Source organism: Neofelis nebulosa, chromosome 16 (assembly GCF_028018385.1).
Source record: "Neofelis nebulosa isolate mNeoNeb1 chromosome 16, mNeoNeb1.pri, whole genome shotgun sequence".
In the NCBI taxonomy this organism is placed as follows: Eukaryota; Metazoa; Chordata; class Mammalia; order Carnivora; family Felidae; genus Neofelis; species Neofelis nebulosa.
Window position 1 is genome coordinate 54,956,635 of NC_080797.1, and position 13,048 is coordinate 54,969,682.

A 13,048-nucleotide genomic window follows, 5' to 3' on the forward strand; every position below is an offset into this window, starting at 1 on the left:
ACGTGGCAACTTGTTAGTTGGGTGCTAGAAAGTAACTTATTTTTAAAAAAGGAATATTTTGGTTTGGGAAAATAATTGTAATTATCGATTATCAGTACTTTTACTGAGCATTATATGTAAGTAGATCTGATCATGATTTAATCAGAATTCCTAGTGTAAATAAATTAAACTCAGGCCTTTAATAACAGGATGTCTTACTGTGTTTGTCTGTTCTTCTGCAGTAAAATTACATTTGTCTTTTCTTGGTATGGTTGTTAAAAGGTGTTTTTAATACTAAAACATGCATCCATCCTCAGCAGCACTGAGATTAGATGAAATCTATTGCATTAAGTACACATTATTAAATCGTCTTTAATGTGATTACTTCTTAAAGTCTGTCTTTCATCATGCTGTTAATAGTTATTGAATATACTGTATTAAAATGTAAAAGTATTCCACAGAGCAGTATCATCCAATAAGAATATGTATTACATATATAATGTTAAATGTTCTAGTGGCCACATTTAAAAAGTAAAAAGAATGAGATGGACTTAAGCTTAATAATATATTTCATTTAACCCAATATCAAAAATATTATTACTCAGTATTTCAACAATTTATTAATTTATTACTTTAAAATTATTAATGGTATATTTTATATTCTTTTTTCCATCTCAAGTCTTCAAAATCTGGTGCACTTTTCTCATTTAGGCCCATTTGCAGCAGTCAGACTAGCCATGTTTCGAGTGCTTAAGTAACTGCATGTGGCCAGTGACTACTGGATTCGACAATACAACTGTGGAGTAGAGTTCATCATAGTCTTTGTCCAGAGAGTGAATTAAACCTCTCTTTGGATACAGCCAAGAACAGTATTCATGTTTTCAGATGGACACCAAAGTTTGGTGAAGCCTAAAGACATTAAAATGCATTTATTAATAGTACTTATGCTTTATTACTTAAAAGGTGTTGTGAGTGTTTATAGTCTCATATATTAACATAACCTTTTGGAGGGTATTTTGGCTCCGTGTTTCAGCTTTCACTATGTATATACCTTCTGATTCACCAGCAATTTCACATCTCAAAATCTGCCCGAAGGAAATTTATGTGAACAAACATACAATAATTAATGTATAAGAATTTTCACTTTAACACTATTTAGTATGGTTTTTAAAGGGGGGCAGTGTATGTAAATGCCCATCAATAGGAGATTAAATAAATTATATTAACAATGGAATGTTTTACAACTATGGAAAAGAATAGAATATGGCAAGGTTCAGTGGGAAAAAGCATAATGCAGAATATCAAGTATATTACAACCTCCCTTTTATGTGAAAACCGTGTTAAGTTTATTTTTGTCTTATATATAGAAAATTCTACAGCCATACTTAACAGTTTTAATTAATAGTGTTTATTTCTGGGGTGTAAGGCTGAAGGAGGCTTGTCAGTTTTCTATACATTTCTGTATTTGGATTCTTTTTGTAAGAATTATATATTACTTTTTATAATTAGGAGGTGGCAAACATTTAAAAAAACAGATATACATAGAGATTTTGTTTTTGCATCTTATGAAACATGAAGAATTGGGAGCATATACGTGTTCAAAAATGTATTATAGTATTTCCACTCCTGGAATTGTATTCAGCTATTCTGATATTGTTATGGGACAATGTTTACAATGCTAAGTTAAAAAAAGAAGTTACAAAATTTATGTGTGTGTATGTGTGTGGGTAAATAACTGCGTCACTATGAAAAACAAACATAACTAATCAAAATGTTAACAACTGTCTGTAGGTGGAGGAACTATACATTTTGTGTGTGCTTCATTGGTTTTTTTTCCATATTTTCTATAATGAATTTATACATTTTCTTTTTTTTTTTTTTTTAATTTTTTTTTTCAACATTTTTAATTTATTTTTGGGACAGAGAGAGACAGAGCATGAACGGGGGAGGGGCAGAGAGAGAGGGAGACACAGAATCGGAAACAGGCTCCAGGCTCCGAGCCATCAGCCCAGAGCCTGACGCGGGGCTCGAACTCACGGACCGCGAGATCGTGACCTGGCTGAAGTCGGACGCTTAACCGACTGCGCCACCCAGGCGCCCCGTGAATTTATACATTTTCTATTACTCTTGTAATGAAGGAAATCTCGTTACTATTATTCTTGTAAAATTCATTTGTTAAAAAAAGAATGAAATTTGGGAGGCTCAGCTGTGGGTGGTACTGTAAAGAATCAAATTATTTGATACGTGTAAAAATATTTTTAACACTGTAAAGCTAATATTATGTACACGAAAATATCATATTTTTGTTTGTGGATAGTGTTCTGTTCAAGTAAAATTTTGTGGGTTTTTTAAAAGATTTTTTTAAAGTGATCTCTACACCCGATGTGGGGCTCGAACTTACAACCCCGAGATCAAGAATCACATCTACCGACTGAGCCAGCCAAATGCCCCCCAAGTAGAGTTTTTTGGTTAGAATTTTATAATATGCATATTGTCGTACATCCTCTTCTATTATAATGAACAGAAAGGGCTAGCTGCTTTTAATTCTCTTCTGTATAATTTGGTCTGTATAAGGCCATATAGTTGTTCGGCTCCTTTCGCTGGAGGATCTCGAAGCACTCCATACAAAAATACCCTTTTTTCCTGTTGGTGGGAAGTGGAAGTGATATTATTTAAATTTCCATAACACCATGACTTGGAAGATCTAGGGATCAAACTTGTTATGTACTCAGATATAATCCTTCATTTAAGGATGGGGGAAATGAAAAACTGGGTCTAGTAAGTAGAGATGGTGTGGAATTCTAGAAGCCTTCTCTGACTCAGGGAACTAGTGCTAGTGAGTGATGGTGGTGGTGAGGCATTGTAACTTGGGTGTTGTACTACTACCTACACTAGTAACTACTAGTAATGATACCGAAAATGATGAGGATATACTTAGAGGAGGAAAACGGGGTACTCAAGTCCTTATTGTCTTCTGTCTGGAGTAATGTTTGAGGATTAGTATATTGCTCAAGAGCGTAAGTGTGTCTACTCTTTCTGGGGACTGTGATGTAAATGAATCTGTGTTGAACTACTGTCATTTACAATGTGCTTTTATCAGACTTCTCCTGTAATATAAAAGAACTAGAGGGAAATACAGTTGTGATTAGTATGTGCCAATGAATTGTTCCCTATTTTCATTCTGGAGCCAAATGCTTCTGTGGTCAGTTCTGGAGTTTGTTAGCTCATAGAATGTGTTTCCTTTTCTAGGTTAATAGTTACTAATGTTGCTGCCTGTTTGTTTCCTGCTTTATTTAGGTTTCACGTCCTTAGCAAGCTACTAAGCTTCATGGCACCTATTGACCAAACTACAATGAATGATGATGCCAGGTGAGTAATAGATTAATTATGTGTCTCAAATGGCTCCATGACAGCCTGATATTGACCTGTTCTACAGCCTGTCGCTCTCTCCATTTCTTCTTATCAGTTAACCATTTGTCATTGGCATCATAGCAAGGGTCCTTGTCACATCTCTTCACCCCATAATTACTGTAAAACCAAAACAAAATTTCTGTAAATATCAGTGCTGCCTCTGGTGGGTTTTTGTTTGTTTTCGCTATTTTGTTTTTAACTTTAGCTACCTGCCTAGGACATCTGGGTTTTTCTCTAGGACAGACAGACGGGTCAGGACAGCACTTGTACTTGCTCTGTGTTTGTGGGTTTTGTGCATATGCTCTCCTTTAAAAAAAATTTTTTTTTTAAATTTTTTTTTTAATGTTTTATTTGTTTTTTGAGACAGAAACAGAGCATGAACGGGGGAGGGTCAGAGAGAGAGGGAGACACAGAATCTGAAGCAGGCTCCAGGCTCTGAGCTGTCAGCACAGAGCTCAACACGGGGCTCGAACTCACGGACCGTGAGATCATGACCTGAGCCGAAGTCAGACGCTTAACCGACTGAGCCACCCAGGGGCCCCTAAAAAAATTTTTTTTTAATGTTTATTTATTTTTGAGAGAGAGAGAGAGGGAGACACAGAATCTGAAGCAGGCTCCAGGCTCTGAGCTGTCAGCACAGAGCCTGACACAGGACTCAAACCTATAAGCCGTAAGATCATGACCTGAGCCTAAGTCAGACGCTTAACCGACTGAGCCACCCAGGCGCTCCTGCTCTCCTTTTTTAAAATGGCTTGATACTGCTCTAGAGATGTGTATTAAGTTGTGTTTGTTCAGACTGCCATTGAGGATTTCCTTAGTATTTTTACAAAAGAAGTACATGCTCATTTTATAAAACTGAAACAAAATAGAAATATATCCAAGAAATGTATCCTCATAATATAACAATTAATAATTAGCCATTTTTTAGAGAATAATTCCTTCTATATTTATTAGTTGGCATTCTACATTATAATATGTTTATAATATTGCTTATTTAGCCATATCCCTTCTCTTTCATTTATTTGTCATTCATTATATTAGTATGAACTCCTGCTTTTTTTTTATTCAGTGAATTATAATCTATTACTATCATTTATTTTGTTTTAAAATTGTTCAGCATTAATGAAGCCCTTACAAGCTGGCTTTTGTCCTTTTGAAATATCCCCATTCCTTGAGTACATTCTTACTTTCTAACAGGATATTCTAGGCTTGTCTTATACTTTCCCTGTTCCAACCCTGGAGTCTGTCTTTCTCCAAGGAACCCTGATTCTTTTTTGTAGATTGTGGTATTTAGAAACCAAGATCTGTGTGCTAAGGGTGTTTATTGTCACTGGGTTTCACTGTTGCTAGGTTCTCTCAGCATAGGCAGCTAGGAAATGTGTGTATGTAAGTATGTACACATGCAGGAGGGAGCCACTGTAGCATCTTTGAATATTTCCTTTCAGTCTTTTTTTTTTTTTAATTTTCTTAAACATTTCATTTATTTATTTATTTATTTATTTATTTATTTATTTATTTATTTATTTTAAAGTAATCTCTCTACCCAAATTGGGGCTTGAACTCATGACCCCAAAATCAAGAGTAATATGTTCTGCTGACTGAGCTGGCCAGCTTTCAGTCTTTATGAGTTCCCTTCGAGTATATTCTTATTTTTCTTTAGAATGTAACTAAAATTATATTCTGTTGTGAATTTTTCATTTAAATATTTTGTATACTGTGAGCATATTCATGTCACTAAAATGACTATAATATTTTTATGTTCCTTATTTAATCATTCACTAGTTGTTGGACAGTTATTTTTAATTATTGCTGTAAATTTGTAAATTTGACATTTGTAAACATAAATCTTTACCAAGTGAAATTATTAGTCCTAGGGTAAATACATAATAGTCTGCCAGTTTTATTTCTCAAGGTAAATTTGACCTTTTTATTTGAGAGTGTTGTTTGCTACTAAACCACATCAGATTCTCCCTCCTGGCCTGAAAAGTAGTAGATCGGCAAGTTTACGTGAACACAGTGATTACTTATTTTTTGTTTGCCCTTGTTCAGTATCCCGAAGTACAAAAGAGCTTATGGAAGGTTCTAAATTCATTTCCAGTCAGAACTTTGTGACTTCGCATGCTCGCCTATGCTTTTTGCAAGTGAATGCTTTTGTCTGGCTGGCTGGGGTTTTTTGTTTGTTTGTTTATTTCCGCTTAGTTCTGGATCCAGTCTGTTTTTTAAAATTACAGAGTAAATTGAGTGCAACTTAAAATCCCTGTCAAGACAACATGAAAAGTTACATCAAAGGAAAAGAAAACTAGATGTTTAAAACTAAAACAAACCCACTTAAGGAAACATTATTCCCCCAGGCATAAAGTGAAACCCAGTTTAAATATTAGTGCCATCTTTTGAATATAGTACTACTACTAGATCATTTAGAAATCAACTTTTTGTCCTTCTTAGTTGGGATTTTTCTTGAATTACCTAATATCCCAGGGGCACTTCGTTTTCTTAAATCTTACTTATTCACTTAAAATATCTGAGGGTTGCAACCACATGTTAGCCAAAGATTACTTGAAAATGGCTCTTTTATTTAGGATCATGTTGGACTTTGTCTGTAAGAAACTGAAAACCTGCCTGCAGAGGCATAAGCAAGTGAGCGGTTGTTTTTGGGTTTTTTTTTGTTTTGTTTTGTTTTGTTTTTTGACAGAAAAATTGTAGGTGTAGCATGCAATTCCTGCCAGTGGTTTTCCCTTCTCAATGATATAAGGGCCAGCATCTCTTGGTCTTTCTCTTGTGGTCCCAAGATGGCGGCTACAGTTTCAGCCATCAGACATGTTCAGGGCAGGAAAAAGAGAGGAAAGAAGTGATGTCAGATTTACCTACTTTCTTTTATTAGAAAAGTAAACAACAACAACAACAACAACAAAAAACAAAAGAAAAGAAAAGAAAGGGAAAAGCTTCCCCAGAATCCCTTCTAAACTTATTCTTATATCTCATTGGATAGAACTGTGCTAAGTTGCTCCTTCAGGTAGAACAGGCAAGGGAGAAGGGGTTGGGAACATTTGTTGGGTGATAGTCCTTCCGGCGTTCAGTTTTGGTGGGGGGAAAAGGTTGTCTCTTGTGGACTGACTGCTTATTATCAGCATTGTTCTCCAGCTTGTTGAGCCCACTTAATAAGGAATTTAATAAAAGTCTTGTAGCTGGACGACTGAGCATGTGTTTTTACTGCAGCACACTCCATTCCCTTTGTGCTTCCCAGGGATAGGAGGCATTTATCCACATAACTGCTCATGCTCCATAGTCTGAATAAGCCAGGTTGACTATGGGTAGAGTAACTGCGTTATTAGCTCTCTCTGCTTCTAGTATGCAAACTCTCAGGGCCAATAGGTGTTGTACTTTATCTTAAGAAAGAGGTAGTCATGGCTTGGCCTATTTTGTTTTTCTTCGAGTAGTTCCATAACTGGAGACTTTCTGCTACTGTACTGTTTTGTCTCTTACTTTGTACATAACAAAATATACTGAAGGATGGGAAACTTTTATAATTGTTAAAATATCATTATCAGTGTATACCACTTTTTCTCAAATGAATAGTTTTGGTTTTGCTAAGTTACAGATACGTCGTTCTTGGTGTGCATATATGAATAGAGAATTTTTTATGATTTTGAGGTAGAAAAGGGCTTTGTAAGCATGACACCAAGGCCAGAAATTGCAAGGAAAAATATTTATAGATCTGACTGCCTTAAGTCACATTGAAAAAGACTTTGAAACAGAGTGGTAAGTAAATGACAAACTGGCAAGGAAAAGTTCAAAATATGATATTTTTCTTTACTATGTAAAATACTATGTAAAGAGTTTTTAGAAGTGTCTAAGAATATCCCAGTAAAATAACGGGCAAAGCATGTCAACAAGCAAACTTAGAAATCATTTTTAAAAAATCTCAAAAACGTAAAGACTGTCAATCTCATTCATCAAAGAAATGCAAATTAGGGGCACCTGGGTGGCTTAGTTGGTTAAGTATCCCACTGTTGATCTTGGCTCAGGTCATGATCTCATAGGATCATGAGATCAAGCCCTGGATCGTATTCTGTGCTAACAGTGCAGAGCCTACTTGGGATTCTCTCTCCCTCTCTCTCTGCCCCTCCCCTGCTTACACTGCCTGCCTGCCTGCCTCTCTCTCTCTCTCTCTCTCTCTCTCACACACACACATAGGATAAATTTAAAAAAAAAAAATGCAAGTTAAAATGATATTTCATTGTTTTCCTTATAAAATTACAAAACATTAAAAGCTTGGTAACCCTCAGTGTGGATGGTATGGGGAAACACTTTCATATATCGTTGTCGGGAATGTAATTGGCAAAAATCATTTTGGAGGGCCATTTGGCAATGTGTTTCAGAATTTTAAATGTATACTTACCTGTTGACCCAGAAAAATCTACTTCTAGGAATTGACCTAAGGAAATAGCAAGTCGGCAAATATATTTGCATCAAGAATCTTTACATTGTGTGTCAGCTATATTTCAGTAAAAGAACAAATAGGAAATGCAAAACAAAATAAAAATGTTTGTTGCAACATGGTTTATAATGGAGGAAAATAAGAAACTAAATGACCAATAAGCAACTAGTTAAATAAATCACAGTGAAATTATAAAGAGCTTTTAAAGGACAAAGTAGTGCTGTAGGTATTAACATAATGTTCAATGGAAAAGTAGGCTATAAAATACTATACTAGACTCCGCCTTTTTGACTAAATAGATACATGTGATAGAAAAAAAAGTGATACTTTAAAAAACCAATTGTGCTGTCATGGATTTCCAGGTTATTTTGTTGACTGGAAAAAGAAACCGTGCTTGTAACACCATCCACTTGTTTTAAAAATAAAGATAAAAATAGGCATATATGTACATACATGTATATAAATGTTACAGTGCTTAGGGAAATGTTTGGCAAGACCATACATCATAATATCTACAGTGTTTACCTCTGGGAAAGGAATGGCATGAGGGAAGGGGTGAGGGAGACTCCCAATGTTTTGTTTTCTGTACTTGTGTTTTGGTCCAGTCCTTTGCCATGAGGATGGACTCATAGAAGTTCCACTACAAAGTAAGAAGCTTTGACGCAGTGTACAGCAGCCGCACCACACATTTGTTGCTGGGTGGCAAGGAGGAGAAAACACATTTACTTTTTGGTCTGTGTATTTCCATGGTGTTCGGAATTTTTCTACAATAAGCTTACACTGCTTTTTATCACCAGGAAAAAAGGACATTTTCCGTCAGAAAATTATATCAATAATATGGAGAAGAAATGGGAAGGTCTTGATTGTTTCTGTATTAAAGTCTGAATGGAAGATCTCTCCCTTATGGTTTCTGCCCTATGGACCATGTGGATAAAACTGGCTTTTTCATCCCTGACTAGTACCCTCCACCCCCTTTTTTAATCATGCTAAAACACACATACATTTTCTAGCCCTTTGATTTCTCATTCCCAGAGGCAGCTCCACCTGTGGTTCCCACCTTAGCCAAGTCTGGGGAGAGAACCCCTTCTCTTTTCTTTGTTTCTTGGTTCCAGTTTATTGTTCCACACATATGCCTGAATTTCCCAATGCTTGGGGGGTTTTTTGGAGGAGAAGCGAGGCAGAATCTGAGTGTTGTTTACCCGTCCTTGGATCCCCAATTTGAGCTAAAATCATCCAGTTTGAGCTAAAAAATAATTTGCACTCGGTCAAATTTGAATTGAAACTGGAACGTAGCTCTCATTAAGGGAGAGAATAGAAGAGATCTTTAACCCTGGCTATTAAAATACCCTCAGTGGAGAAAGAAGTGCTATCTTTAAAAGGATCTTTAAAAAGGCAGTGGCATCTTCATTTTGTGTCTCCTGTGATGTGGTCTATGTAGTGTTGTCTACTTAGTTAATTTCTGCTGATACATATTCTTTTCTCGTGCTAGCAGTTTTTATCTTCAAGCAATATGTTTTTTAAAAAAAAACACCTTTTAAATGCAAAGTAGCCCAGTTTATGCCCCTGTGTTACCAAATTTTCCTTTGGGGGCATTTTTTCTGGATAAACTTTGTATACTAATTTAATGCCTTTATGTGCTTTTATGCCTTTATGTGTCTCCTATGTTAGAAAGTCACGCGTAACTCGAGATACTTCATTTGTGCTGCTCCAGTAGATCTTTACAACATTAGGAGGTAGGCAGGTGGTTTCTGTTGCAGGCCTGATGAACATCCCCGGTACCAAGAGAAAACAAAAGAAATCCCACTTTGCCAATGTATGCCATGTTTGCATGCAAGGAAGGAGGAGGTTACTATGACCCTAACAATGATCACTGACTTTGGCAAGCCCTTGATACGGGGCAGCTCAGCTCTCAGAGCAGCTACTGTTTGCTCTTTGAGTCATCTTTGCTAAGAGGGCAAAGTATCATATGATATTGTAGAGACGACAGGGTTATCCATGGGCTAAGGAGGAGAAAAGGTTTGGTATCTCTTTGGGAGAGAATCCCTCTAAGTATATTGTTACCACTGAGAACAGGTCAGGGTGCTACTTGCATGATTTACAGGATTGCTGTTCAGCCTCTCTGATGACTAAAGTTATTCTGAGCTTATCAACATTTTAGAAACAGCTTACTTTACGTGGTGTGAATCCCCTGGAGTGATGTTAGACCAAAGAGAGTCTGAAGTAAAAATTCAGATGATCTCTTATTATAGTTGCAACAAAATGAAGAATTTGGAGGTTGTGGAAATAATCATCTGGGGTTATTTTGCCTGTGTTTTTGAAAGACCCTCTCAGGCAGACTTTTAAAGAAGTTAATTCTTGTTTTTCTGTTGTGTTGATGTGGGTCAGATGGTAAAATGCTGGTGTAACAGGGAGAAGCAAATTCAGAGACAGGTCCAGAGATGTTCCTCATACTGGCTGCCACCTCACATTTTGGGAAGGGAGTCCACATGTGCCATGTTCTCTGTTGCCATGGTGTGCCCCTCCACAGAGCATTCTGGCTGTCAGCATGGGGGGGGGGGGGTCTCAGCATCAACTAGCAGCTCGAATGCGCCAAAGAAACTTGGTGTTTGCAGCATTAACTGCTGCTTCAGACAACTGTTCTTATATAAACCCAATTCTAGTACCCTCTGTTACAAGGCTAGGTTATTGCATTTTCTTGAGAAACTTGTTGTTGTTGTTGTTCTTGTTGTTGTTTGAAGCTTTGTTTCTTATTACAAAAGTGGTAACACTGTTAACACTTTATAGGTTCCCCATTCCTTTGCAAAGAACTTAAGGAAATTCTCAATAGAAACTAAGATTTTCCATGTTAGCCCCCATTTTCTCCCCTACAATAAAAAAACGCTTTTCCCTACTCCTGTTATGAAGCTTGCTGGCGTTACAAAAGAACAAAGAGGGGTGCCTGGGTATCTCAGTTAAGTGTCCAACTTCAGCTCAGGTCATGATCTCACAGCTGGTGAGTTCAAGCCCCACGTCATGCTCTGTGGTGACAGCTCAGAGCCTAGAGTCAGCTTTGGATTCTGTCTCTGCCTCTCTCTCTGCCCCTCCACAACTCATGCCGTATGTATGTGTGTCTCACACACACACACACACACACGCACACACACACACACATATATATATATATATATAATAAACATTAAAACAAAATAAAAAAAAAAAACAAGGAGAGGATCCTTTAATGAAAACTAGGCACCAAATACATTATTGTTTTACATTTGGAGTTCTAGAAAAGAAACGTACAAAGGTAATCCAGCATTGTAAAGTGCTTTGTCAATATCACTGCCACGTTGTTCTTGAGGTGTCTTGGTATAATAGAATTTGTACAGGCAATTTATCTTCCGCTTGCCATTTTTGTGTGTGTGGGTCTGCACCCTAAATATGGGCACATTCTACCACTCTACTGATGATATTCTTCTCCCCCTAATTGGTAACCCAGAGGTTACTTAGACCATTTTTGACTCCCCTTTGCCTACTTTACCCCTTTATTTAAGAGAATTTGGCATTGAATCATGGTGATATATTCTGGTGTAGTTTGCTCTGCATTTGAGAGCACATCAGCTAATAACCCCAGAAGTACCCTCCACAGAGCATTTTTCGCTGGTTAAAAACTGGCAAGCAAGAATGGTTAAGATACAGATGCTTTCTCTGAGGCTTCTTATCTCCTAAAAAGACACAGGTTATTCTGACAGGTGAAACAAGTCCAGGCAAATATGCAACATTGATCTAATCAGCAGGAACGAGAGCAATATTTTCACTGGTGCTGCCTTTTACCAGCGTCATTAAAGGCTCCCATTACTCTTTTATTAGAGGCTCCCTCTCTTTCTTATCAGATTACAGAATGAACATAACTCACAGCAGTGATTTGATCTCTTGTTAAAGAGGATTACAGCTTTGCATTAACTCGGATTGACACAGTTTATAATTCGCTTGTTGATACTCAGGCGGGCAGCATCACATGTTTGACCCCCCAGCAGCGCTGAGGGGAAAGGACCCCCATACATCATCATTAAAGATGGCGTCCAGCACAGAGATAGGAGGCCTGGGGCCTTCCTCCTCCAGTAATGTCAGAAAGGACAAAGGAAACATTCTCAAGTTCAAACCTGAGACGTGGGCCACAGAGTTTTAAAACTGGATTGAAAACTGCCATTGTTTTTTTTCTGTTTTTCCTGATTTGCTACTGTTCAGTCTTACACAATTCTAGTGAATTTGCATTCTCAAATTGAAGCCTTGGTTCCAAGCAGGATATAGAGTGATAAAAGCACATCTTCTAGAAAGAGATTGTAGATGCTGAACAGATAAATCTGTCCTCAAAATGGGGTTTCTTGACTATAGTTCTCATTTCGGTTAAATTCCTATCATTTCTTCAGAGGATTGTGAGTCCGTTTTTTTCCCCCAAAGGGATCTTTCACATTCTTTAAAGTGAATGTAAATGTTTCTCTTAAGGACTTCCTGTTTTTAAGTTCTGGTGTTTTATTATTACTATCTTTTAAAATATAATATCTTATAATATTGCATTAATCACATCTAAGTATCCTGCAGGCGCTAAATGTTTTCACGTTACTTTTGTATTTCCCTCAATGATCACTGAGCCAGCGTTAGGTTGCTAAGATATCTAGACCATTTCTGTTTCTAAGTGCATTCATCCTTTGCTCTGAGTTATCCACCCTAAGTCTGCAGTGAAATGACACAGAGTAATAACATCATATTCCATTTATTGAGTATTTACTATATACCAGAAATGGTGCTAAGCTGTTCATGTACCTTTTCATTCAGTTCTTAAAAGAAACCACTGAAGTGGTTGACATTATCTGCATTTTATGATAAGAATACTGAGGCATAGAGCAATTAAGTAACTTGCCCAAGTTAAATAGCAAATAAGTAGTGGAGCTGGTATATGCATTTAGGAATGTGAATTAAAACCTGCTGCTGTCTCCAAGACATGAGCAAGCTTTTAGAGATATGTGGGATAATGTGCCAAAGTGAAGCTGCTTCTCCCCATTCTCAATATGTATACAAGAACCTTTCTGTCAATTAAAAACTTGTTGGGGGGGGGGCTTATTTGGATTAAAATGATGTTTTGTTTTCCTTTTTTAAATTTTATAATAGAGATGCTTTTTATATAGGGGAGGTTTGCCTAATAAGTCATTCACATTTTAGTATGAATCACAGGATAACATGCCA

General features: G+C 36.9%; 1 protein-coding gene across 2 annotated transcripts in view; it reads left to right on the forward strand.

Moving 5' to 3' along the window:
* Positions 1-13,048, forward strand: part of AATF (apoptosis antagonizing transcription factor) — a 105,593-nt gene that overhangs the window by 76,980 nt on the left and 15,565 nt on the right. For both annotated transcript variants that reach the window (XM_058705455.1, XM_058705456.1), the window contains exon 11: positions 3,277-3,348. In XM_058705455.1, the coding sequence (XP_058561438.1) occupies positions 3,277-3,348 (72 nt within the window). The remainder of the gene's footprint in view (positions 1-3,276; positions 3,349-13,048) is intronic.